The following is a 23508-nucleotide window of genomic DNA, read 5'->3' on the forward strand; positions in this document are numbered from 1 at the left end:
GAGCAAAGTTGTCATGTTCTATGGTTGTCAGAAACTAAATCCCTTCTTGTCTAATCAGGGGAGTTAATCCTTCCTTGAACATTCGAGAAAGTTTCTAGCGAACTCTGAGCTTAGCTGGCAAACCCAAAAATTAAGTCTAGTTTCGACAGTAGTAGACCTAGTTAACGTCTGGCCTAGGCCTTTACTACTGTAGGTACTATTCCAATGCGCAGAGCCTATTGGGAAAATAGGAGCTACACTACAGTAAAACTAGTAAAAACCTGATCAGAGAAGTTAAATCACCGCTCTCTTCAGCATATGGAAACAGACCAACACCATTTTTCCCCTGACAAGTTCAGGTAGAAAGACCGCTGATAAATATCCACTTTCTATCCAGGTGTGTATCTTCCTGTAATTGCAATCGTGTATTCACATATATCGGGAGTAGAAAATATCCTCCTTCCAGAATAGTATAATTAACCTTTATTCAGGCACTACTCAGAGTAAAATCAACTACAGCGATTTGATGAAGGAATCAGTCTTTCTTTTTCTCACAGTGTTCAATTGTGTCCAGTGTAAGCCTTGAACCAAGATGTAACTGAGGCGGCAGCAGAAGAGATCATTCCACCCGCACTGCTGCTGGCAATGGGTAGTGTCAGCTGTGCACTCTGGCTCTGTAACATTTCCTGAGGTTGAGAAGGTATATCGCAGAACCTGGGGCTTGGCAAATTCTCCCAGTCAGTTCCTAAGTCAGTTTCTTCGTCGCTTACGTACTCATCTCCACTCTCATCTGTATCTCCAGCACCACCGGGATCCACAAACTCCATTGAATCCTCCAGGTCAGCGCTGAGTTCAAAAGGACCAGATCTGCAGAAAATATGAATATGTTCACACGAAATTAGAGGGCAAATTAGTCACAGATTCCAGTTGTTCTAGGGACATTCTTGACATGAAAGCAGACCATCAACGGAACACTTATAATCACAGCTTTGAGGTTTAATTTAGTATTTTTAGTGTCTTTAGGTTCTGATTGGAAATTCTTACGACAAAACTATTCATTTGAATGTAGAGAACAGATAAAGCCAAAGCATGCAGCCTCAAACACACAGTTAAAGTGAGATGCAAATTAAATATGTATGCCTTACTTTCCAAATGTTCAGAGATTTCATAGTCTGATAAATGCTCCAACATGATTTGTTCTTATTCAAACGGCATTTAAGTTCAATCACATGGATGATTTCACTTGTTTTATTTACTGAGCAGACAGGCTGCACTATTATTGCAGTCCAAATTACTGCATAACACAAGTTAAAATAAGAATTTTAAAACATTTAAAAAAAACTTTATGAAATGCAATTGCATAATATATGCACTTACATATATCACTCTTGCATTACTCTGACAAACGTGGGTTCTATGGATAAACTTGCCATTAACAAGTTTCTTCTTAATGTTAATCTTGCACATATAGCTACCAAGCCAAGAGGGTTGTGCCACAATATATACTGGCAGGCTGTCCTGAATAAATAACACAATATTTACACCAAGCTGCGGTCCGTACCCATGGTATTTCGAGTAAGTGGGAAGTAGGAGCGGAGAAACTTTGGATTATATAATATTTTTTTTTTTTAAAAGGTGGACTATGTATTTACATTTCAAATTGTCTTCTATTTAAAAAATTACAGCTATATACCCATACCAATTTTGTCCACATCATTGGTCTGCACTTTGACAGTCCTGTCTCCATACTGATAGTTAATTTCTATAATAATATTCCCCCCGCCGACATACTAGCAGTACTCAAAAATCTTAATAATAGTTTAAATAGTATTACTAACAGTACTAATAGATTGTTTGCTGTAATCTGGGGCGGGGACTTTAACTGTTCTTTATGTGATAGATCTGGAACTGGAAACTGCGGTCTGTTTTTGGAAAGGGAAACTATTACATCTCATTTTGAACATTCAATCTTAGGTGACGCCCTAAATGAGATTCTCTATGTTTATGATTTAGGCTTTGTTAACGAACTATGCTGTAATAAGACCGCATTTACGCCGACCTTTAATGGTAGAGGGCTGATGTCAACCATTGATTTCATCCTTATTTCATCATTCTATCGGGAATGTATTGTTAATTTTGATGTTTTAAATGTCCCTTTCAGTGATCATTTCCCTATAATGTGGTAAATAAATAAATAATACCTCTCTTTTTGAATGTATAAATGAGTAACAGATAGCTCAATAAATAAGAGTCAAGATTCGAGGTAGTAGGAGTTTTGCAGGTTTAATACAGCATAAGGACAGGAACAGGACAACCTGCACAGGAATAGGATGGCAGGGCCCGACAGCGCTGCCGGGGTCAGGATCGGGACAAGGGATAACTTTTTAATAACAGTACATGGGCATATATACATATCGCAAACACATAGCATTACATTGCAATGGGCGTAGCAGTGGGTGGAGCAATAGGTGTGACGCGTAGCAGTCGCGAAAGATATGGGTGAAAAGAGGTGTAACAGGGCGTATACATAGACATGTGATGCAAACGTAACAGAATATGTCATGAATGGGGCGGAAACCATGGAGGGGGCTACCTAAGGAGCCGGGACCTCTAACCTGATGGTGCGCGCAAACTGGCAATGACGTGTTACTAGGAGAAGCTGGGGGCTATGAACTCTGTGCTAGGAGCAGAGACTGAAGTCTGGAGAGTCAGGGCGACATGTACCTAAACCCTATCTAGTATCTGATGTTTAGGGAACATGTTGATATAAACTAGAAGTCAGGAGGGGAAAAGCTAACAGACTCTAAGACTGGAGCATGCATTATTCTACATGTAGTGCGTGATGAAGAATATTAAATGACCATTAATACAGTATTTCTCTAACATGGGGCCGTAAAGGCTAGACAATGACGGAAACTATTGATGCAGTTCAGTAGCTTTAGGAATGCAGAGGAGGAGGACTGAACTGATAACTGGAATCATAATATACTCTTGGCAGACTCAGAGGCAGAGCCAGGCTGAACCGGGCACTGTGAGGCAGGAAGTAAGTGAAGGGTCGAGGATACAGGTGGGGGCTGTATCGCTCCTCCGCGAGGCTTCAGGAGACAGGAGACAGGAGCTGAATCTGGTGTCCAGGCCCTTTTGAGGCCTAGAAACAGGGACTTTACAATGGAATAACGTGCACACTGAGAAACGTGGCAACGTAGCTTTACATAGGCCTGATATTCGTAGTATTCACGAGAACTGGAAACTGGCATACTAGAGATGGACACAACTGTAATTGCGTCTTTAATCAAACATGGGGAATAACATATGCATATTAATCATGCACATATAACATATGATGGAGGACGCGTAGGGACACAGAACATGGCAAAATTTACTTTTCCACATTCCCTCCTTGTCACTACGTTTCCTTCAGGAAACATCAATATTCATGATACCATCTATCATTTCATACAGTATCATTTGTTCGTCTCGAATTTTCTTGGAACGGGTTTTAGAACGGGGCTTGGGACTAGGAATACATGATGTAGCACAAATGCCGCAAATCGCAGGGCGACACTGTATACAGAGGCAGCAGCTAAATATGATCGCTACTGCAATACCTAGAAAGGACAAGACTTTCCATCCCCAAGCGGAAATTATATTCCAGAACCAACCGGACCATGTCCAGGTGCCTGGATTTTGGTGTAACAGATGGGCAATTTTATGGAGTCTGGTTATAGCTGAATAAACAGACGGCGCGTTATTTGGAATGAAAATGCAGCAACTAGATCCGATGACTCTACAGGCCCCGCCCCTATCGGCCAATATGACGTCAAGGACGAGACGATTCTGGAGCACGACAATTCTCATAAAGGATTGTTCTTCGGTTAAATTACTTAGAGCAGAAGTAGTCTCAATTACTACTGCTTCGAGTGTTCTGGTTAATCTACGTATCAGTTTACTATTCACGACTGTACCTAAATAAGGGAAGACACCTTTATTGATATCTATATATTGTTCTAGAACAGTTTCAGTATAATCGTCAATCGGGAGGTTTCTCTTGTGTCTAGTATGTACTAGGTGGGAATTCCTATGGTAGTCGGGTGGGGCTAGAAAAACAGGTGGCAGTAGGAAGGCAATGTAACAGGTTCCCTCCCAATCGAGGGGCAGACGAACATATGCGGTCTGACCACAAATAAAATAAGAATGACGTGAAGCTTTGAAAATAGATTTCCCACTGTCACTATACTTGACAATAGTAGTACAATCGCTATGTCCTACGTGTACGGAACCATTATTTCGGACACATAATTCGCCTTTGACTGGTAGTACTGAAATTGCAGGTAAGTCTGGAGTAGTATCAGACTGAACATTCAGGACCATGAAATTCGAAGAATAATTACCTAAATTATACACTTCATTTTCTAGATCTAACCCTGTTCTGTTGGGAAGACCTTGCTTGTCTGGAAAACATGTACTGTTAAGAAAAGACATATCTGTTGAGGATGACGTTAACGTGGACCATGCTCCACACGAACCATTATGTGAAAAAGGGTAAGGAAAGAGTGGCAGAACTCCCTTCGGTGTCTGAAAAGGGGGGAGTCGACCACACACCCAACAATTAGTGGCATTGCTGGTTTGGTGTGAATAATGTAACATGCGGATGAAAGAATTATTTCGCATAGCGAGGCGGTAAGAGAGTTCATGAGGAGGCAGATCACTAAACGTATGCTCTACTGTAGCATTGGTAGACTTATTTACATGAGAAACTAGAAAATACAAGTAGAATGCATAACTGGTGCAGGAAATCATAATACTGAGAAATAATATGAAACATAGAAAAACGATACATCGGATTGAGTTTTGACTAACTCTCTCACTATGGGGGTCTATTTTATACATGTCAGAAACAGTCTAACCGTTTCACCTAGGGGAGGACTTAGACAATCAAACTGGCTGACTTACTTTACTAGACCGGAGTTTCAACTTATACTCCTGCTGTGGAGTTTTCTCTAACAGGGAGGGTGCAGTATCATTGTTCTTTGCGGGACAGTCCTTGAGAATAGTACTTTGGCAATCCTTCAAATCCTGGGAAATGTTCTTTGAGACGGGTTTCAGTCCATAAAATTTCTTTACGTGCGAAAGGTGCACCCAGCCTTTGCGACCCTCCAACTTCACGGCTGTACGGGTGGCGAGGAGGACCTGTCGGGGCTCCTTCCAGCGTGGCTCCAGCGGACTTGAGCGGTCAAAATTCCGGACAAGAACCATGGATCCTGGAACGATTTCATGCGGTGCCACCTCGGTATTGTCTGGAAATGCGGCGGCAACCTGTGAACGACAAGAGTTGAGGGCAGACATCAAGGAAGCTAGGTAATCTGTCAGCATATTACTTGAAACATCGGTAATACTTCGGGGTCTAGGTGTACCCCACATGTTAGGGGGGCGGCCGAAAACGACCTCATACGGGGACAGACCTGATCTGGAATGTGCGACCATGCGCATATAGAACAAAGCGACTGGCAGAGCTACTAGCCAGTCCACACCTTTCTCTTTACATACTTTGGCGATGCGGATTTTCAGGGTCTGGTTATGTCTCTCTACGAGACCGGCTGCTTCAGGATGGCGTACACAATGGAACTTCCACTGGTATCCTAACAAAAGGGAAACGTGCTTCATTAACTCTGAGGAGAATGGCTGGCCGTTATCAGAATATACGATCCTAGGGAGTCCGTAACGGGGGAAGAACTCACGAACCAACTGCTTGGCAGTGGTCGCGGCTGTGTAATCTGGGATTGGATATGCTTCTGTCCACCTGGACAAAGCGCATACAACTACAAGGACATACTTGAAACCTCGACATCGCTCCATCTGAATATAATCCATCTGGAGGACTTCAAAAGGGTGGTCAGGAGGTTGGAATCCACCTTGTTCCACCGGGACACTTTTACCTGGATTAAACTGACAACATATCATACAGGTACGGACTTTCTGCTTGGCTGCAGCTCGTAACTGCTTGTTGAACCAAATGTTCTGGATACTGTCTAACATAGCTTTTTCTCCTAAATGTGCTGGACTATGTGCAGTATTGATAATGACTTGAACCATAGAGTCGGGGAGAAACCAAGTGGCTTTTCCTTTCGTTAACCATCCTTGATCTGTCTGGACCCCTCCTTGTTCGGACCATTTCTTGATTTCTTCGGGAGTAGCATGTAACTGGATATCTATGACATCTTGAGTAGGGTCCTTAACTGTCATACATGTAGTCGGATCTGGAGTGTGTGTCATGTTAACTGGAATGTCTGGAGTCTGTGCTGTAAGCTTGGCTGTGCGATCTGCTAGATCGTTACCCTGGGAAATAATGTCAGTAACTTTCGTATGTGCTTTGCACTTCATGATAGCGATAGATGTCGGTAAATGTATGGCATCTAACAGAGCTTGAATAAGGAGACCATGCTGAATCTTGGTTCCATGAGAAGTCATGAAACCTCTCTCCTGCCAGAGCACTCCAAAGTCGTGTACGACTCCAAATGCGTAGCGTGAATCTGTGTAAACATTAACTTTCCGGTTCTTAGCGTGTATGCAGGCTTGTGTCAGAGCAACTAGCTCTGCTGCTTGAGCGGACAGGGTGTCAATACGGTGTGTCTCAATAACTTCGGTGTCGGTAGTCACTGCATACGCGGCGACTAGTTCTCCTGTACTTGTTCTCATACATGAACCATCCACATAAAGTGTCAGGTCGGGATCTGGTAACGGAATATCTGTCAGATCTTGTCTTGGCTTTGTCGTAATATTAACTACTTCCACACAGTCATGTGTGGCAGGATTTGGATTAGCTGATGGTAACAGTGTAGCAGGATTGAGAACGTTGCAGCGTCTGATTTCTATGTGTGGCTGGAACAGTGTCAATTCATAACCTGTTAAACGTGCAATTGTCAAGTGCTGAGTCTGTGTTCGATTTAAAAGAACTTCCACGGAGTGTGGAACTTGTACTGTCAAGGAATGTCCTAATACTATGGAATCACTTTGTCTGATAGCTAGTGCTGTGGCTGCAACTGACTTGAGGCACGCAGGCAGAGCCTGGGCTACAGGATCTAATGTGCTCGAAAAATAAGCACATGGCTTGTATTGTCCTGCTTGATCTTGTGTGAGAACAGATAATGCTGTACCTTCGCGTTCTGTGACGAAAAGTGTAAAAGGCTTACTGTAGTTTGGTGTAGCTAGAACTGGAGCTTGGTATAAAGCTTTCTTTAACTCATTGAAACTGAGTGTATGTTCAGATGTCCAAGGGAGGACAGTCGGTACTGCTGCCTCCTGTGTCGTTAACTGTATCAGTGGCTTGGCTAGAAATGCATACTGAGGAATCCATTGTCGGCAATAAGAAGTAAGGCCGATAAAAGCACGTACCTCCTTCTGGGTCTTGGGCTGAGGAAGACTCGCTATTAACTGGATACGGTCTGGTGTCAACTGCCTACCCCTCTTGGACAGTAAGTGTCCTAAGTATACCACTTGCTGGACACAGAATTGAAGCTTCGAAGGGGACACCTTGTGCCCCATCTCGGCTAGGAAATACAGAACCGTCAGTGACGCTCGCTCGCAGTCACGTTCAGAACGGGCTGTGATCAGTAGATCATCGACATACTGGAGCAGGGCAGTGTCAGTTGGCATGTGAATGTTGTCTAGTTGTCTCTTGAGTGCTTGACTGTAAATACTAGGACTTTCTGTGAAACCTTGAGGAGCTCGTGTGAACATATAGCTCCTTCCATTTAAACAGAAACCGAAAAGAAACTGGCTGTCTGGATGAATGGGAACACTGAAAAATGCGTTCTTGAGATCTATGACAGTGAAAAATGTGGCTTCGGAATCAATGGCTGTCAATAGGGAAGAGATATCTGGGACAACTGGGTACTGGGGAATAATACATTTATTAAGTTCTCGTAGGTCAATCACTAATCGATATACTGGGGGTGCATTTGGATCAGTACGTTTCATGACTGGAATGATCGGAGAATTGCATACATTGGAGTCAGTTTCTACAACTACTCCTTGAGCGATGAGCTCGTCAATAATTTTGGATAAGGCTGCTACAGCCTCAGGTGGCAATCTGTACTGTCTGATTCGTGGTAACACTACACCTGGCTTGAGAGTCACACGATGGGGTGTGATTTGCATGTAACCTACATCAGTTGGACCTTGCGCCCATAAATGCTGCGGAACATTGGACAATCTGGGATCAAAATCTCGTAATACATAGTGACCCTTAAAGTCACGCAGGAACAGACGTATTCCCTCTGGGGAACAGCATATAACTGCACCTAATTCTTTCAGTGTTTTAATGCCTAACAGATTTTCTGGACATGACTTAGTAAGTAACAGATCAGTAGTACGGGACAATGGACCTACTTCTAGAGTAACTGGCTTTGATATTTCATTTACGATAGGTTTTCCTGAAAATCCAAGGGAAACATTTCTTGAGCCTGAGAGCGGAGCCCCTGGAACTTCGGCATGGCTAATTGTGGTCCTACTTGCCCCTGTATCAATCAGAAACTTTCTGTCTTTCCCTAATACTTGACTATGAACATAGGGACCTTCTTGATCTACAGGTATCTCGATGAGAGGCAAGCCTACCTCCCTCTCTAGGCTGTTTCATGAATACGGTTGATACTCCGGATACTCAGACTGTGCATACTGGTACATCTGCTGTGTAACATGCTGTGTTGCAGCGATGGGCTGCGGTGCTGTAACTGTCTGTGGTGCATTCTGTGGCTGAGGAATCTGTGAAACTTGTTCTTGTCTAGGCGGACGTGGTCTTTCTTTAGTCTTACCAGTAGCTATGTTGTGTTTCAGAACTGCACACTCGTTTATAAAATGACCTGGCTGTTTACAATAATTGCAGTTCCCTTTAACGGGAGCTGCAGGATGACTGGCTTGATTCGGACCCCTCTTCTGACTGTCTTGAGGAACAGATTGTGCAACTAGTACTTTCATTTTCGTGTCTTTCATACGTTTTCTCTCGTGTTCTTGCTCTTCCCTGATTCTATTCTGGTGGTATTGGAGCATCTGTAACATCTGGGACGGGGTATTAGCTTGCCAGGTACTTTCGACTTTCAAAACTCGATTTTTAATTGGTGGACTTGAATTCTCGACTAATTTAGTAACAAAAAGATGAGGGTATGACTCACTACTTGTCTTGAGGCCACTGTTGATGCTAAAACATTTCTCAAATCTAGAATAAAAATCACTAATGTCTTCGTCTTGTTTCTGTTTACAGGCTGAGATTGCATCCCAGTCTTCCTTTTTCGTTGTTAACAATCTGGGTAAAACTTGAATCAATAATTCAGGTAATTCTTTACATTTCGCTCCAAGACCGGTACCTGGTACTCGTGCCTTATCTTCAGCTTCTAGAACTGCCCAATCGATCTTTTTCTCTCCCACCTCCCATTCTTTTTCCTTGAGCTTTTCATACACCCCTGCGGGCAGCAGAACCTTTAACATTTTAATTATATCTGGATACGTGTATTCTCCCATACGGAGCATGTCTTTTAATTCTCGATGGAACCCTGCTGGATCTTTATCATGACAGGGGATTAATTTTTTCATCTCTAAGAGTTCCATCTTTGTAATCGGAGTGTAAACAAACACTCGTTCTAGTTCGCCACCCGTTCCTCTAACTGGGTGGACTTCTCGTAACGGATTCTGTCTCTCCATGTAAAATGGTTTACTTTCTGGGGGTGAGACATGAACAAAATGCGGGTTCAGAAACGTTCTATATTTGTGACGCTGTTCTAGAATGACACTAATTAAATCGGTACCTAGACCTTTCCATCTATACTGGAGTAACTCGTTCAGGATATCATGTAACGGGCCTGGATCAGAGTGCTGACCCTCATACAATGTAATGAGGTGCTGAATCATATACATACCCGCCAGTCGTTGCTCGGCTGGGGGCATTTTCAGAAACATTTGTGCCACTATTTCGTCTGGAAAAGTGGTAGAATCAGTAGTCCATCGGACTGCTGATCGGGCTAGTCCTTGTTCATGCATAGTACTTAACTCACTGTAACCGATTCGTGATTTCAGAATGTGATCGGTAGCTTGAAACACTTGTTCTAGAGAACCTTGTTCTGGTGCTGGATGATGGAAAGTTGACTTGTGTTCTAGGCGTAAATGGTGATCTGGGAATCTAGATTTTCCTACATACGCTATTCTGGCGGAATTCTCGTCGTCTACCTCTTCAGTATCAGAGTTACTTTCTTTCTCGCTTACTTGTGCTGCTTTACGCTGCTCGTGTAACTTTATTATTTCTTGACGGATTTTCTTGTACATACTCTCCATAGCACCGACGGTCTTGTGCTTACCCTCGGCTATATTATCACTCCACCTTGTCAGGGTTCTCATTTCGGCTTGATCTTTGGACGGGTAATCTTGTTCTCTTATTAAACAATTAATCAAAAACTTTAGTATCATGAGCTGGATCTCGGCTTTCCTTTGAGACATGACTTCGCCAATGCTTTCTGGATCATCCCCTGTACGGATGAAACGATATATTCTGTCTAGATCTTCTTTCATATTCGGTAGGGTGACTAGATACTCGGCCACCTTTCTTACGCGGAATGAATATAAAACCATATTATCCTCGCCTGGGACTGGATCATAGCCGCATTCATTAAGGGCTTTTCTTATTTCTGCTACAGACTGATGTCTGGGCGTACGCTGTGACGCTTGTGCATGTAATTCGGCTGACGTTAAACGCTTATGTGGCGGCGGGGTCTGAGGAGGACCTCCCCCTGCGGCCCCTAAACTAGAGTCGTCTACTGATGCTCTTCGTCCTGGCAGAGTGGGAAATGGAAATGTAGGCTGGACTTGTATGGCGGGCTGGACCGGGGGTACCGTAACAGGTACTCCGGTGTCTGGAGGAGCGGGAAGTGCCTGATTTACAGGGACTGGCGGAGCGCGAACAGGATTTGCATATTCTGGGACTGTGTCGTCCAAATAGGACGAAATAAAAATATCAGCTGCGGTCGGTTTGTGACGTAGCTTGGTCGGAACTAATGGTGGCGGGAAATTACTGGATGCCTCTGGGGTCGCTTTTGGCAAGCCCTCGGCAAGAAGAGGATACATACCCCTAATAAGAGCATGCCTCTGTCTGTCTGACTGTTCGGCTTTAACTTGTTCACCTATCTCGATTAGTTCTTTTTCTTGTGCTCGTTCTAAGGATTCTCTACTTAATTCTGACTTTCTGATTTCTTTTTCGGTTCTTTTATGAGATTCTTTGCGCCATAACTCGATGGCATCTTTCTGTGACTGTCTGGCTTTCTTTTTCCATAATGCTTCTTCTACTCTCATGATGCACTCGGCATCCCATGTACCCGATACGGGCCATCTATACTTTTCTTCTAACTGTTTGGTATACTCTACCCATAAATCTAGATATAATATGGCGCTTATGCCATGCTTCTGATACATAAAATGACCTGGACTGTCCCTAGGCGGAACTGGAACTGCTGCTTCCAGCAGACCCTTTCTAGTTTTTAACTGACGTAACTTAGAAAACAAGGGCATGACTGGACTGTAATCTAGACACAATACAATACACAATGAACACGATACTTATTCCCCATTCATACCACGACATTAAAATACATGAAGAACATTTAAAATAACAGTTCGAACAGAATACTACCTGGAATACGGAACACAGAATACATGAATTTTCTCAAGAACAGAACTGACTGGAACAGAAACTAGATGCACTGCTGAAACAGTACGAAACTTACCGGTCTCATAAAGAGACACGTCAGGACCCACATCCACCAAAGTGGACACTTCGTTTGTGGGTCTGTGTACCACCAACCCACGGACCAGAGTCAATTAAATTGACCCTGTCTAGATACTACCCCAGTAATGGTACTCACCGGGCAGTAAGAACGGAAGGCCTCAGACTGGACGGGACTGCTTGGACGCCGGACGGACGAACTTCGGACTTCTGTTACGGGTGGACCTCCGGATACCTCGGACCTTGGACTCTCGGCTTGGGCTCTGGTCGGGACTCGCCGCGTTCCTCCACCGTCTCGTCTGGATGCTGGACCGCCTCCTCCGTCTCCTCCGTGGGCCTGAGGGATACTTGAAGCAGAAATATCTGCCGGTGCGCAGAAGAGTTCCGTCACGACTGCAGAGGGTCAGGGGGTCAGCGTGGCTTCACCGACGCGTGGGGAGAGGGCAAGTCCCTGTTCGGGCGCCATTATGTGGTAAATAAATAAATAATACCTCTCTTTTTGAATGTATAAATGAGTAACAGATAGCTCAATAAATAAGAGTCAAGATTCGAGGTAGTAGGAGTTTTGCAGGTTTAATACAGCATAAGGACAGGACCAGGACAACCTGCACAGGAATAGGATGGCAGGGCCCGACAGCGCTGCCGGGGTCAGGATCGGGACAAGGGATAACTTTTTAATAACAGTACATGGGCATATATACATATCGCAAACACATAGCATTACATTGCAATGGGCGTAGCAGTGGGTGGAGCAATAGGTGTGACGCGTAGCAGTCGCGAAAGATAAGGGTGAAAAGAGGTGTAACAGGGCGTATACATAGACATGTGATGCAAACGTAACAGAATATGTCATGAATGGGGCGGAAACCATGGAGGGGGCTACCTAAGGAGCCGGGACCTCTAACCTGATGGTGCGCGCAAACTGGCAATGACGTGTTACTAGGAGAAGCTGGGGGCTATGAACTCTGTGCTAGGAGCAGAGACTGAAGTCTGGAGAGTCAGGGCGACATGTACCTAAACCCTATCTAGTATCTGATGTTTAGGGAACATGTTGATATAAACTAGAAGTCAGGAGGGGAAAAGCTAACAGACTCTAAGACTGGAGCATGCATTATTCTACATGTAGTGCGTGATGAAGAATATTAAATGACCATTAATACAGTATTTCTCTAACATGGGGCCGTAAAGGCTAGACAATGACGGAAACTATTGATGCAGTTCAGTAGCTTTAGGAATGCAGAGGAGGAGGACTGAACTGATAACTGGAATCATAACATACTCTTGGCAGACTCAGAGGCAGAGCCAGGCTGAACCGGGCACTGTGAGGCAGGAAGTAAGTGAAGGGTCGAGGATACAGGTGGGGGCTGTATCGCTCCTCCGCGAGGCTTCAGGAGACAGGAGACAGGAGCTGAATCTGGTGTCCAGGCCCTTTTGAGGCCTAGAAACGGGGACTTTACAATGGAATAACGTGCACACTGAGAAACGTGGCAACGTAGCTTTACATAGGCCTGATATTCGTAGTATTCACGAGAACTGGAAACTGGCATACTAGAGATGGACACAACTGTAATTGCGTCTTTAATCAAACATGGGGAATAACATATGCATATTAATCATGCACATATAACATATGATGGAGGACGCGTAGGGACACAGAACATGGCAAAATTTACTTTTCCACAATAAGGATGGAACTTTTGGACACTAACTTAATTGTGCATAAAAGAGCTGAAGCCACCTCCACAGATGTGGACATAAATAGACAAAATGGTTATGCCATTAAATGGACCAGGGTGGTTCCCGAGGTTTTCCTAAGTAGACTGGTTAAGGATTGTAGCACATACTTCGACGTCTGCTTAGATCCAGAAACTGAGGATGCATTAATTTTAGCTAACTTTAAAGAAATTATTGCTAGCATAAAAAATGGTTTATGGGTAAACTCAAAGGCTAACAACAATAACTCAAGGAAAAAACGAGCCTGGTTCTCACCGGCCTGTACCAAGGCCCTCAAATAACTAAAAATGGTCTTGTGCCAGCGAGTGAGAAACCAGCCTCTGATTAGGACCTTGCGGAAGGGGTATAAAACCGCATTGAAATCTCAAAAACAATTGATAAAAGACAGAGCTTGGAAATCGATAGTGGAGGCTTCTGAACTTAAGGATATGACAGCATTTTGGAAAGCAGTCAATGCTCCTTTTTTTAAAGACAGCTCTAAGGCTCGTATGGAGTTAGCCATTAACGAAGATGACTGGGTCAAGTATTTTGAAATTCATTATAATTCAGTAACAGCTACCGGTGATCCACCTAAGGTACTTACGGTCAAGAAAAAGCATGCAGAAGGGCCCTATCTTAATTTTCTTTTAGATGAGGTAATCAAGGGCATTAAGTCTAGTCGCGGGGGAAAGGCGCCAGGTCCTGATGGCGTACTAGTAGATATCTTTAAAAAGAACATCAGTCTCAGGGCCCCGCTGCTTACTAGATTCTTTAATGCTGCTTGCTCCATAGGATTACCTGACACATGGTATCAATCAATTATCATACCAATTTTTAAAAAGGGAGAGAGATCCAAATGTGCCTGCTACCGGCCCATCTCTTTGCTTGATTCTACAATTAAGATCATAGGTAGAGTCATCTTAGACAGACTCCAGAAATGGGCCGAGGAACACCATATCATAAGTGACCTTCAGTATGGGTTCCGAGAAGGTGTCGGCACATTAGAACAAGCACTTAATCTATCAATTTTGATAGAAAAATACACAACGGCGAAGGGAGGTAGACTTTATCTAACATTCTTAGATCTTACCTCGGCATTCGATTATGTCAATCACAGTAAACTTTGGATTATTTTAACTAGGTTGGGAGTTGAAGGAAATATTATCGGTTTCTTAAAAGAACTGTATAATGGGGCCTGTGCTATGGTTAGGTTTGGCGTGGGGGGTGAATGCACAAGGAAATTTAGAGTTGGAAGGGGTGTTAGGCAAGGGTGCGTTCTTGCACCCTTTTTATTCTCTATCTATATTAATAACCTAGAGGATACTCTCATACAGGAATGCAATGATATGCCTAACGCCTCTTCTCGTAGGCTACCAGCATTAATTTACGCAGATGACACTGTGTTAATGGCAAGAACTCCTGTAGCCATGCAGACGATGATTACGTCCTTTAGTACCTTTATGGACAAACTTGAATTCAAAATTAATTGCTCTATGACCTTTGTGATGAACTGCTGTGTTAATGTTCCCAAAAACAAAAAAAACTATGTTTATTGGATCTACCCCGTTATTGCATACCCCTACTTTTCCATACCTGGGAATCCTCTTTGAGCATACTGGGAATTGGAATCGTGCAATACAGGCTGGGAATTTACTATTTGCCAAAGCCATAATGGCCCTTAAATCTGTCAGTAAAAAGATTGGCAAAAAACCAGTAAAAGAACTTATTTACATCTACAAAACTAGCTGTGTTTCGGTTGCACTTTACAGGGCAGGTATATGGGGACATCTAAATGTCAGTAGTTTACAAATAACCGAAAATTGTTTTTTACGGTATTTACTGGCATTCCCAAGGAGTATGTCTAATTATAATTGCCACACAGAACTAGGTCTCTCTTTTCTAGAAGATCTAATTAGGATCCAACTAGTGCTTTTATGGCACCGGGTATGGACCAATGAGAGATGCCATTTAAATAGACTTATATTGGGAGACGTGTTAAAACTGGATGGGGCAAAAAGGATTAAATGGCTATGTCATATTAAAACTGTCTGTACTAACATTAAGCACCCTGAGTTCTTCAATGAGCCTGATTCTTTGTCTGGGACTACTAGGAAGACTCTGAAACATCTGTGCCTAAATTTCCTTATGATTCAAAGACAGTCAAATGAAACTAAGAAACAGACTGTGATTTTACATCAATTGATTACTAAAGGAAGGTCTATTCAGCCCTATCTCAAATTACAAATGAAAGAGCAGGAAAGGTTTCTTCTGACTAGATTCAGATTTGGGATTTTCTTCAAATTACTGAGTTTCCCTATCATGAACGATTGGTCTAAACCTCTATGCAAATGTTTATGCGACGATGTTTCGGATCAATCAGACATGCATATCTTATTTTTTTTGTAGATTTTATGTGATCTCGAGGAGGAGATGGATAATGCCCATCTTAAAATATATGAATCAGAGACAGTGTCGCCCTGCCTTTCTCGCCATACAGTCCTTGGAGGATATTTTCTCAGTTTGTTCAGTTGTGGCTTTCCTAAAAAATCTTCTTCTTTTGCGTAAATCAATGATAATTTGATTGTTGGCTTATTCTGCATATGTACTTTTTAGATTGTTTTCTTTATATCTTTTTTTAAAATATTTGATGTTTTTGATGTGTTGTAATTTTATAGTGTTTTTATGAACTTTTCTGGTTATGAAATATAGCCGAATAAAGTTTTGAATTGAATTGATTATATATATATATTTTTTTTTTTTAAACAAAAGTACGCTGCACTCCGAAATCCTTTATCTCCGAAGTTTTATTATTCAAACCGAGCCAGTCTGTCTCATCGACGCGTTTTGGCCTCGCAGGGCCTTGCACGCTGTTGGAGGACACTACTAATCTTCCTATTTAATTCCCATTCCCCTCTTAGTGAATGATGTGGTCTTCTGGAATTTGTAGTTTTTAAATTAATTTAGTCCATTCTTTTGAAGACAGACTATTTCTAATTATTTTCATGTGATCTGGCAGCACACAGATAAAGTTAAATGTTATGTACATATTTACACAATTCTAGGGATGTATATTATTGGTAATTTCACAATACCAAATTTAAATGGAGTTATCGGATTTTCAACCGTGTTGCTGCAAGGGTTCATGATTCCTCTATATAGTATTAATTTTCATGTCACCCTTTGCGGGTTCCTTGATATAGTATCAATTGAAATTTGTCGATCTTAGATGTAACAAGGTCATCCCTTTTAATTATTTCTGTATTGTTTTCAATCTCATGGAGTGTTGCAATCGATTGCAACACTCTCCATGAGATTGAAAACAATACAGAAACAAATTTCAAATGATACTATATCAAGGAAACTGCAAAGGGTGACATGAAAATGAATACTATATTGAGGAATCACAAACTCTTGCGACAGCACTGTTTAATACTAGCTGGGAGGGTAGAGATCGTTTGATTCAGTGGCCCACACACAAGAATTCAAGAGAATGGGAGGATCAGTGAGATGGAGCAGACAGGGGGTGATGATATGGACTTTGCTGCTGTGGTTCAGCAGTGTTTGGACTCTGGGGTGATCAGGGGATGATGTGTATGTTAATGTACTTGTTGAACGCATAAAACAATTAAAATATATATTTTTTAAAACACAATGGGGAAAAGGCCTGAAATGGAACAGAAGTGAGGCGTCTGTAAAAATAGATGATGGGTTATACATACTAATGAGCAAGCAATCTGCCTGCTATGATCAGATATGCAGTTTGAAATGGAGGGATGCATTGGGCCAATGATCACTCACTATTGAACCCCTCAGATGCGTTCGAGAATGTGGAACTTCCCCAAGTGCCTCCTCTAGGAGAAATCTCAGAAATATGATAAATATGATAGTAGTGGCTGCCACACAGGGTTGTATGCAGGAACATCAGGAAAAGGCTAGAAGGGAATCCAAGATTCCTCGAAAAAGAACTGTAATAAATCAGTGCAGTCCTTTGGTTTGAGGGCCAAAAATACACTCACTAGAGTGATGATTTCCTCAAATACTGATCACAGAGATACATTTACTGCTCATGTGTACAGCAATTAAAACATCTTGGTCTAAGAACAGAAGAAAAATGCTACTTACCAGTATGCATCTGTTCTTGGCATGTAGAGCTGCAGAGTTGTACACTTAGCATTAGATCGCCACCTGGTGTTGGGCTCGGATGATTGCACGTTGTTGTCGTCTTGGAAGAAGTCTTTGTAGTCACGAGATAGGTGACTCCTCCTTTGGACGACAGTGCGCATGGGCATCGGCTCCATCCTTAGATTGTTTTTCGCCATGATGGGAAATTATGGAGTTAGTAGAAAGAAGAAAGTATGTCCATGCGTGTATATCTAATTAAGATAAAACTGGAACAGACAGGTCTCGGGGAGGCGGGAGGGCGCGTACAACTCTGCAGCTCTACATGCCAAGAGCAGATGCATACTGGTAAGTAGCCTTTCCCGTTCGAGGCATATGAGCTGCAGATTGTACACTTGGCATCGATTGTGCAGCAGTGTCTCCTTTAGCGGTGGTCACCTGTGTCTGTTGCAGTCGTTTGAAAGAGTTTTAAGGACAGCTTGGCCTACTGCAGCTTGCTGCTTGGCTTGTACATCAACAAAATAGTGTTTAGTGAAGGTGTGTGTTGTAGACCATGTTGCTGCCTAGCATATGTCTTCTAGAGGACTGTTTCCTAAGAAAGCCATAGAGGCTCCTAGTTTGCGTGTGGAGTGCGCTCTAGGAGGAACTGTTAATGTGCGTTTTGCCCTGTGATAGCATATTTGTATACATTTAACAATCCACCTTGCAATGCCTGATTTTGAAATGGGATTGCCTTCATGTGGTGGACAGAAGGCTACAAATAGTTGCTTTGTTTTGCGAAAGGACTTGGTCCTATCTATGTAATAGAAAAGAGCTCTTTTGACATCTAGTGTGTGTAGAGCTCTTTCTGCTACCGAGTGAGTTTTGAAAAAACACTGGTAACTCAACTGATTGGTTTAGATGAAAAGGAGTAATTACTTTAGGAAGGAATTTAGAGTTTGGTCGTAGAAGCACTTTGTTACGGTGTTTTGTAAGAAAGGTTCTTGTATAGTGAAAGCTTGAATTTCACTAACTCTTCTAAGAGAGGTAATAGCAACAAGGAAAGCTGTTTTCCATGTGAGAAATTGTAGTTCACATTTGTGTAAAGGTTCAAAAGGGGGTCCTATGAGCCTTGTAAGAACAATGTTTAGGTTCGACACTGGAGAGGGTGGTAACCTAGGAGGAATAATTCTTTTTAATCCTTCCATAAAAGCTTTTATTGCTGGTACTCTAAACAACGACATGTCTGTTTTGCAGATATACGGCAATGACTGAAGATGTAAATGTATAGATGAATAAGCTAGATTACATCTTTGTAAATGTAGAAGGTAACAGATAATATTTTGGAAGCATCTAAGGGATCAATTTGATTATTATTGCAGTAAATGGCAAATCGTTTCCATTTAGCAGCATAGCAAGCTCAAGTAGTAGGTCTTCTGGCTTCTTTAATGATATTCAAACAGTCTGGTGGGAGGTTAAGGTAACCAAACTCTAAGACTTCAGGAGCCAGATTGCCAGATTCAGTTGATTTGGATCTGGATGCCTGATGTCTCCATGGTTCTGCGTTAACATCAATGGTGTGAGAGACAGTTTTTGCTGTGGAACTAGAGAAAGTTCTAGCGGTGTGGTGAACCACAGTTGGCGTGCCCACCGGGAGCGACCAGAATCAGTTTGAGAGACTGTTGTCTGAGCTTGCGTACCCCTAATGGTATTAGTGGGGTTGGAGGAAAAGCGTACGCAAATCTGCCTGACCAGTTCATCCATATTGCATTGTCCTTGGACAACGGGTGTGGAAACCTGGCGGCGAAGGTTGGGCATTTTGCGTTTTCATGTGTGGCAAACAGGTCTATGTCTGGATGACCCCACTTGTGAAAGAATGGTTGAAGAACTTGCAGATGTAGTTCCCATTCGTAAATCTGTTGTGTCTGTCGACTTAATAGATCTGCTATCTGATTGTGAACTCCTGGAAGGTGTTCTGCAAGCAGATATATCTTTTGTAGAATGGCCCATCTACAAATGTTCTGTGCGAGTTGGGACAGCTGCAGGGAATGTGTGCCCCCTTGTTTCTGTATGTAGTACATGGCTGTCATGTTGTCCGTCCTGATTAAGACAGCTTTGTTCTGTATGTGCACTTGGAAGGACTTCAGTGCCAGGAAAATCGCCAGCAACTATAGGTAATTGATGTGAAGCACCTTTTGTTGAGCAGTCCATCTTTCCTGAGTTGTGTGGTGGAGCAGATGTTCTCCCCATCCTGTCAGGGATGCGTCTGTTGTCAGTACTATTTGTGGAACAGGCTCGAGGAACGGCCGCCCTCTGGACAGGTTTTTGGTGTTCCACCACTGCAGAGAGCGATGTGTGCGGCTGTCCACCAACACCAGGTCTGTCAGTTGTCCTTGAGCCAGATTCCACTGATGTGCTAGACATTCCTGTAACGAACGCATTTGCAGTCTTGCATATGGTACAATAAAAATACAAGATTCATCGTTCCTATTAGTTGCATGAACACTCTGGCTTGGAGAGAGTGTTGGTTTTGAAACCGTGTGACTAAGGCTTGAATGTTCTGTATCCTGGTTGGACTGGGATAAGCTAGAGCTGTATTGGTGTTTATGGTAGCCCCTAGGTATTGATGTACATGAGAGGGCTGTAGTAGGGACTTGTTGTGGTTTATTGTAAACCCCAAGTTGTGCAGTGTCTGAATTGTGTGGGATGTGTGTTGAACACACTGGTTAAATTACTTGGCCTTCATGAGCCAATCGTCTAAGTAAGGGAAGACATGAATATGTTGTCTTCTGATATGTGCTGCTACTACTGCTAACCACTTTGTGAACACTCTTGGTGCTGTTACCCCGAATGGAAGGACTTTGAATTGATAGTGTTGTCCTTCTAGCACAAACCTGAGATACTTCCTGTGAGAAGGATGTATGGGAATGTGAAAGTAGGCGTCTTTGAGGTCTAGTGTAGTGAGGCAATCGACTTGTTGCAATACTGGGAGCACTTGTAAAGTGATCATGTGAAAATGATCTGAGTGTATGTACAGATTGAGAGGCCTCAAATCTAGAATTGGTCTTAGTGTCCCATCCTTTTTGGGTTTTAGAAATGGAGTGAATAGACCTCTGTTCCTGGATGTTGCATTGGAACTAGCTCTATTGCATCTTTTTGTAGCAATGAGAGCACCGCTTGTTGGAGCAGCGTTAGATGTTCTGTGGACATTGGACATTGTCTGGGTGGCATATTTGGAGGGGTAGCTGTAAGCTCAAGGCTGTAACCATACTGGATAATCGGTCTTACACACTTGTCTGTTGTTATGGAATTTCAGACAGGTAGGAACTGTGTTAATCTCCCCCCTACAGGAGTGGTATGCTGTTGGGGGAGCTGAAGGAAGTCACTGTTTGGTGGTGGAAGAGGATCGATTGTTGTTGTTGTTACCTCGACTTCTTCCCTTATTGTTATTACCTCTGTAGCCCCCTCTAAAGTATCCTTTATTAGAGGATGCTTGTGTATTAGTTTTAAAGGAAGCTGAATTGTCTGGTCCAGCTTGTTTGGAGCCTCCTCTGTAAAAGGAGAGACGAAAGGAGCCTCTTGCTTGGGTGGACTGCAAAGCTCCCATAGACTTGGCTGTGTCAGTGTCTTTTTTCATATTTTCCAGAGCTGTGTCTACTTCTGGACCAAACAACTGGTGCTGGTTGAATGGTTGATTTAAGATAGTAGTCTGTACCTCCTGCTTAAATCCTGAAATGCGTAACCACGCGTGACATCTAAGGAGGATACTGATGTTTATTGCCCTGGATGCAGTGTATGCTACATCTAGTGCGCATTTAATGGAGGCGTTAGATATAGGCTTACCCTCTTGTATGAGGTCATCTGCTTGTGCCTTATATTTATCAGGTAGATGTTGTAGTAGCTTCTCTAGCTGATCATAGTGAGCCCTATCATATCTTGCGAGGAGGGCCTGTGTGTTAGCAATGCGCCATGCATTACTAGCTTGGGCAGCTATTCTTTTCCCTGAAGCATCTATGATTTTGCATTCTTTATCAGGAGGTGGTGCTTCTCCTGATGTTTGTGAATTGGCTCTTTTCCTAGCGTTTGAAACTACTAGGGAGTCTAAGGGTAACTGTACCTGAATGTAAGCAGGACCCCCAGGAGCTGCTCTGTACTTTTTTTCTATCCTTGGGTTTATGAGTCTAGCATGTACAGGATCTTTAAACACTTCTGGGGCATGTTTAATAACTCCTTTAATCATTGGCAGTATTTGCATATATTTTTGGGAATGTTGAAAAGTGTCTAGTAAAAAGTCCTCTTCTGCCTCATCTGAATGCATGGTGACATTGTGATAGATGGCAGCCCTATTAATCAAGTGTCCAAACCCAATATTGTCTTCTGGAGGAGAATGTTTAGATGGATATATATGTGGGTCAGGGGGGGCGTGGCCAACAGCATGGCCGATTAGACGTGCCTCGCCGGAGCTCCGGCCGAGTTGCCCCATAATCCGACTTAAAACCCTGACATCGAGCTAAAAAGCATACCAACTTGAAGCAAAACCACTCCGGTTACCGAAGTGCAGGCGGCCAGGGTAGAGGTGCGGTTTCTCCCTGGAATTCGGCGAGCCCGGAGACTGCATCGGGGTGAGGGCGGCCATGATGGCGGCCGCGCGGCGCGGAGGACGGCGAACACACTGACGCTGTGTCCGGCAGGCTGCCTTAAGGAACGAGCGGCGGAGCGCCCAGGGACCCCTCGCGGTCCGGGACTGTGACGCGCGGCTGGGAGAGCAAGCCGGACCCGCACTGACCACTCGGCGGAGAACAGTCCCATCCCAAGATGGCGGCCGGCGGTGAGTGCTGAGCTGTGGCGCTGCCCGGCGGGGAACGGAGGAGAGCTGGGGAACGATCCAAATTGAGACCCTGATCCAGGAGACACAGTCGCCGGCGGGCGTAGCTTCTTCCCCCCCCCCCGTTTTCGCCCGCACGGTGTGGATGGTGGAGAAAGATACAGTGGCGGGGTGAAGTGCGGCGCACAGGTTCCGAGGACCGGGGAGAAGTAACAAGGGTGCCATACTGAGACCAGGATACGATTGGACTCCCCCCGGTGGAATCTGGCCAGCGATCCACGCCTGGCCGGCCGGAGAGCTGAGGTGGGTGTCGGGGGAGGAGGAGGTGAACGGTGCTACACGACCCCTGCGGAGCAGAAAGCATTCACGTGGAGAGCATGGGAAAAAAGGAGACGGTTCCCAAGAGTACAAGGCAAGGCCCCATGGATAATTTCACGGCCCCGAGGACCGGGACTGACCAACCGGGCTCCCGCCCCGATATGGCCGTGTTGCTGGAGGCCATTCAAGCGTCCAGGACGGACATCCAGGCGTCGAGATCAGCTCTGGAAACGAAGATTGGGGAGGTCGGGGCGGAGGTAACGCTATTGCGCCAAGACTTTAGGAACCTGAACGAAAGGGTGACGGCCGTGGAGGACAGGCTGAAGGAAGACGGAGAGGCGATTACTACACTCAGGAGAGACATGGCGGACCTCCAGGCAGCGCACCGCAACCTCCAATGGAAAGTGGACGATGCGGAAAACAGGTCCAGGCGCAACAACCTCCGCTTTGTGGGGTTTAGAGAAGGAATTGAGGGCAAGGACATGGCTGCCTTCCTGTTAAACTGGCTCAAGACCACCTTCCCGACGGCGCCATTTTCTCCCTGCTTCATAATCGAGCGAGCGCACAGGGCGCTCTTGGCCAAACCCCCGGAGGGTGCGAGACCCCGGCCGGTCATCGCACGCTTTCTGAACTTCGCCGACAGGGACCTGATCCTCAGAGAAGCCAGGGCACTGGGGGAGATCCGACTGGAGAACGCAACGATAATGATTTTCCCAGATTATAGTCAGGAAGTGTCGAAACAACGCCGCTCCTATGACTCGGTGAAAGCTAAACTGCGATCCCTGCAAATCAAGTACATGCTTCTCTTTCCCGC

At 44.0% G+C, this 23508-nt stretch overlaps 1 protein-coding gene across 1 annotated transcript in view; it reads right to left on the bottom strand.

The window, feature by feature from the left end:
- Positions 1-445: 445 nt before the first annotated feature.
- The window catches only part of ATG14 (autophagy related 14), a 213050-nt gene continuing 189987 nt past the window's right edge, over positions 446-23508 (bottom strand). Inside the window, exon 10 of the mRNA XM_078659860.1 lies at positions 446-846. Within this exon, the coding sequence (XP_078515986.1) occupies positions 540-846 (307 nt within the window). The 3' untranslated portion in view covers positions 446-539. The remainder of the gene's footprint in view (positions 847-23508) is intronic.

This window comes from Lissotriton helveticus, chromosome 9 (assembly GCF_964261635.1).
Source record: "Lissotriton helveticus chromosome 9, aLisHel1.1, whole genome shotgun sequence".
In the NCBI taxonomy this organism is placed as follows: Eukaryota; Metazoa; Chordata; class Amphibia; order Caudata; family Salamandridae; genus Lissotriton; species Lissotriton helveticus.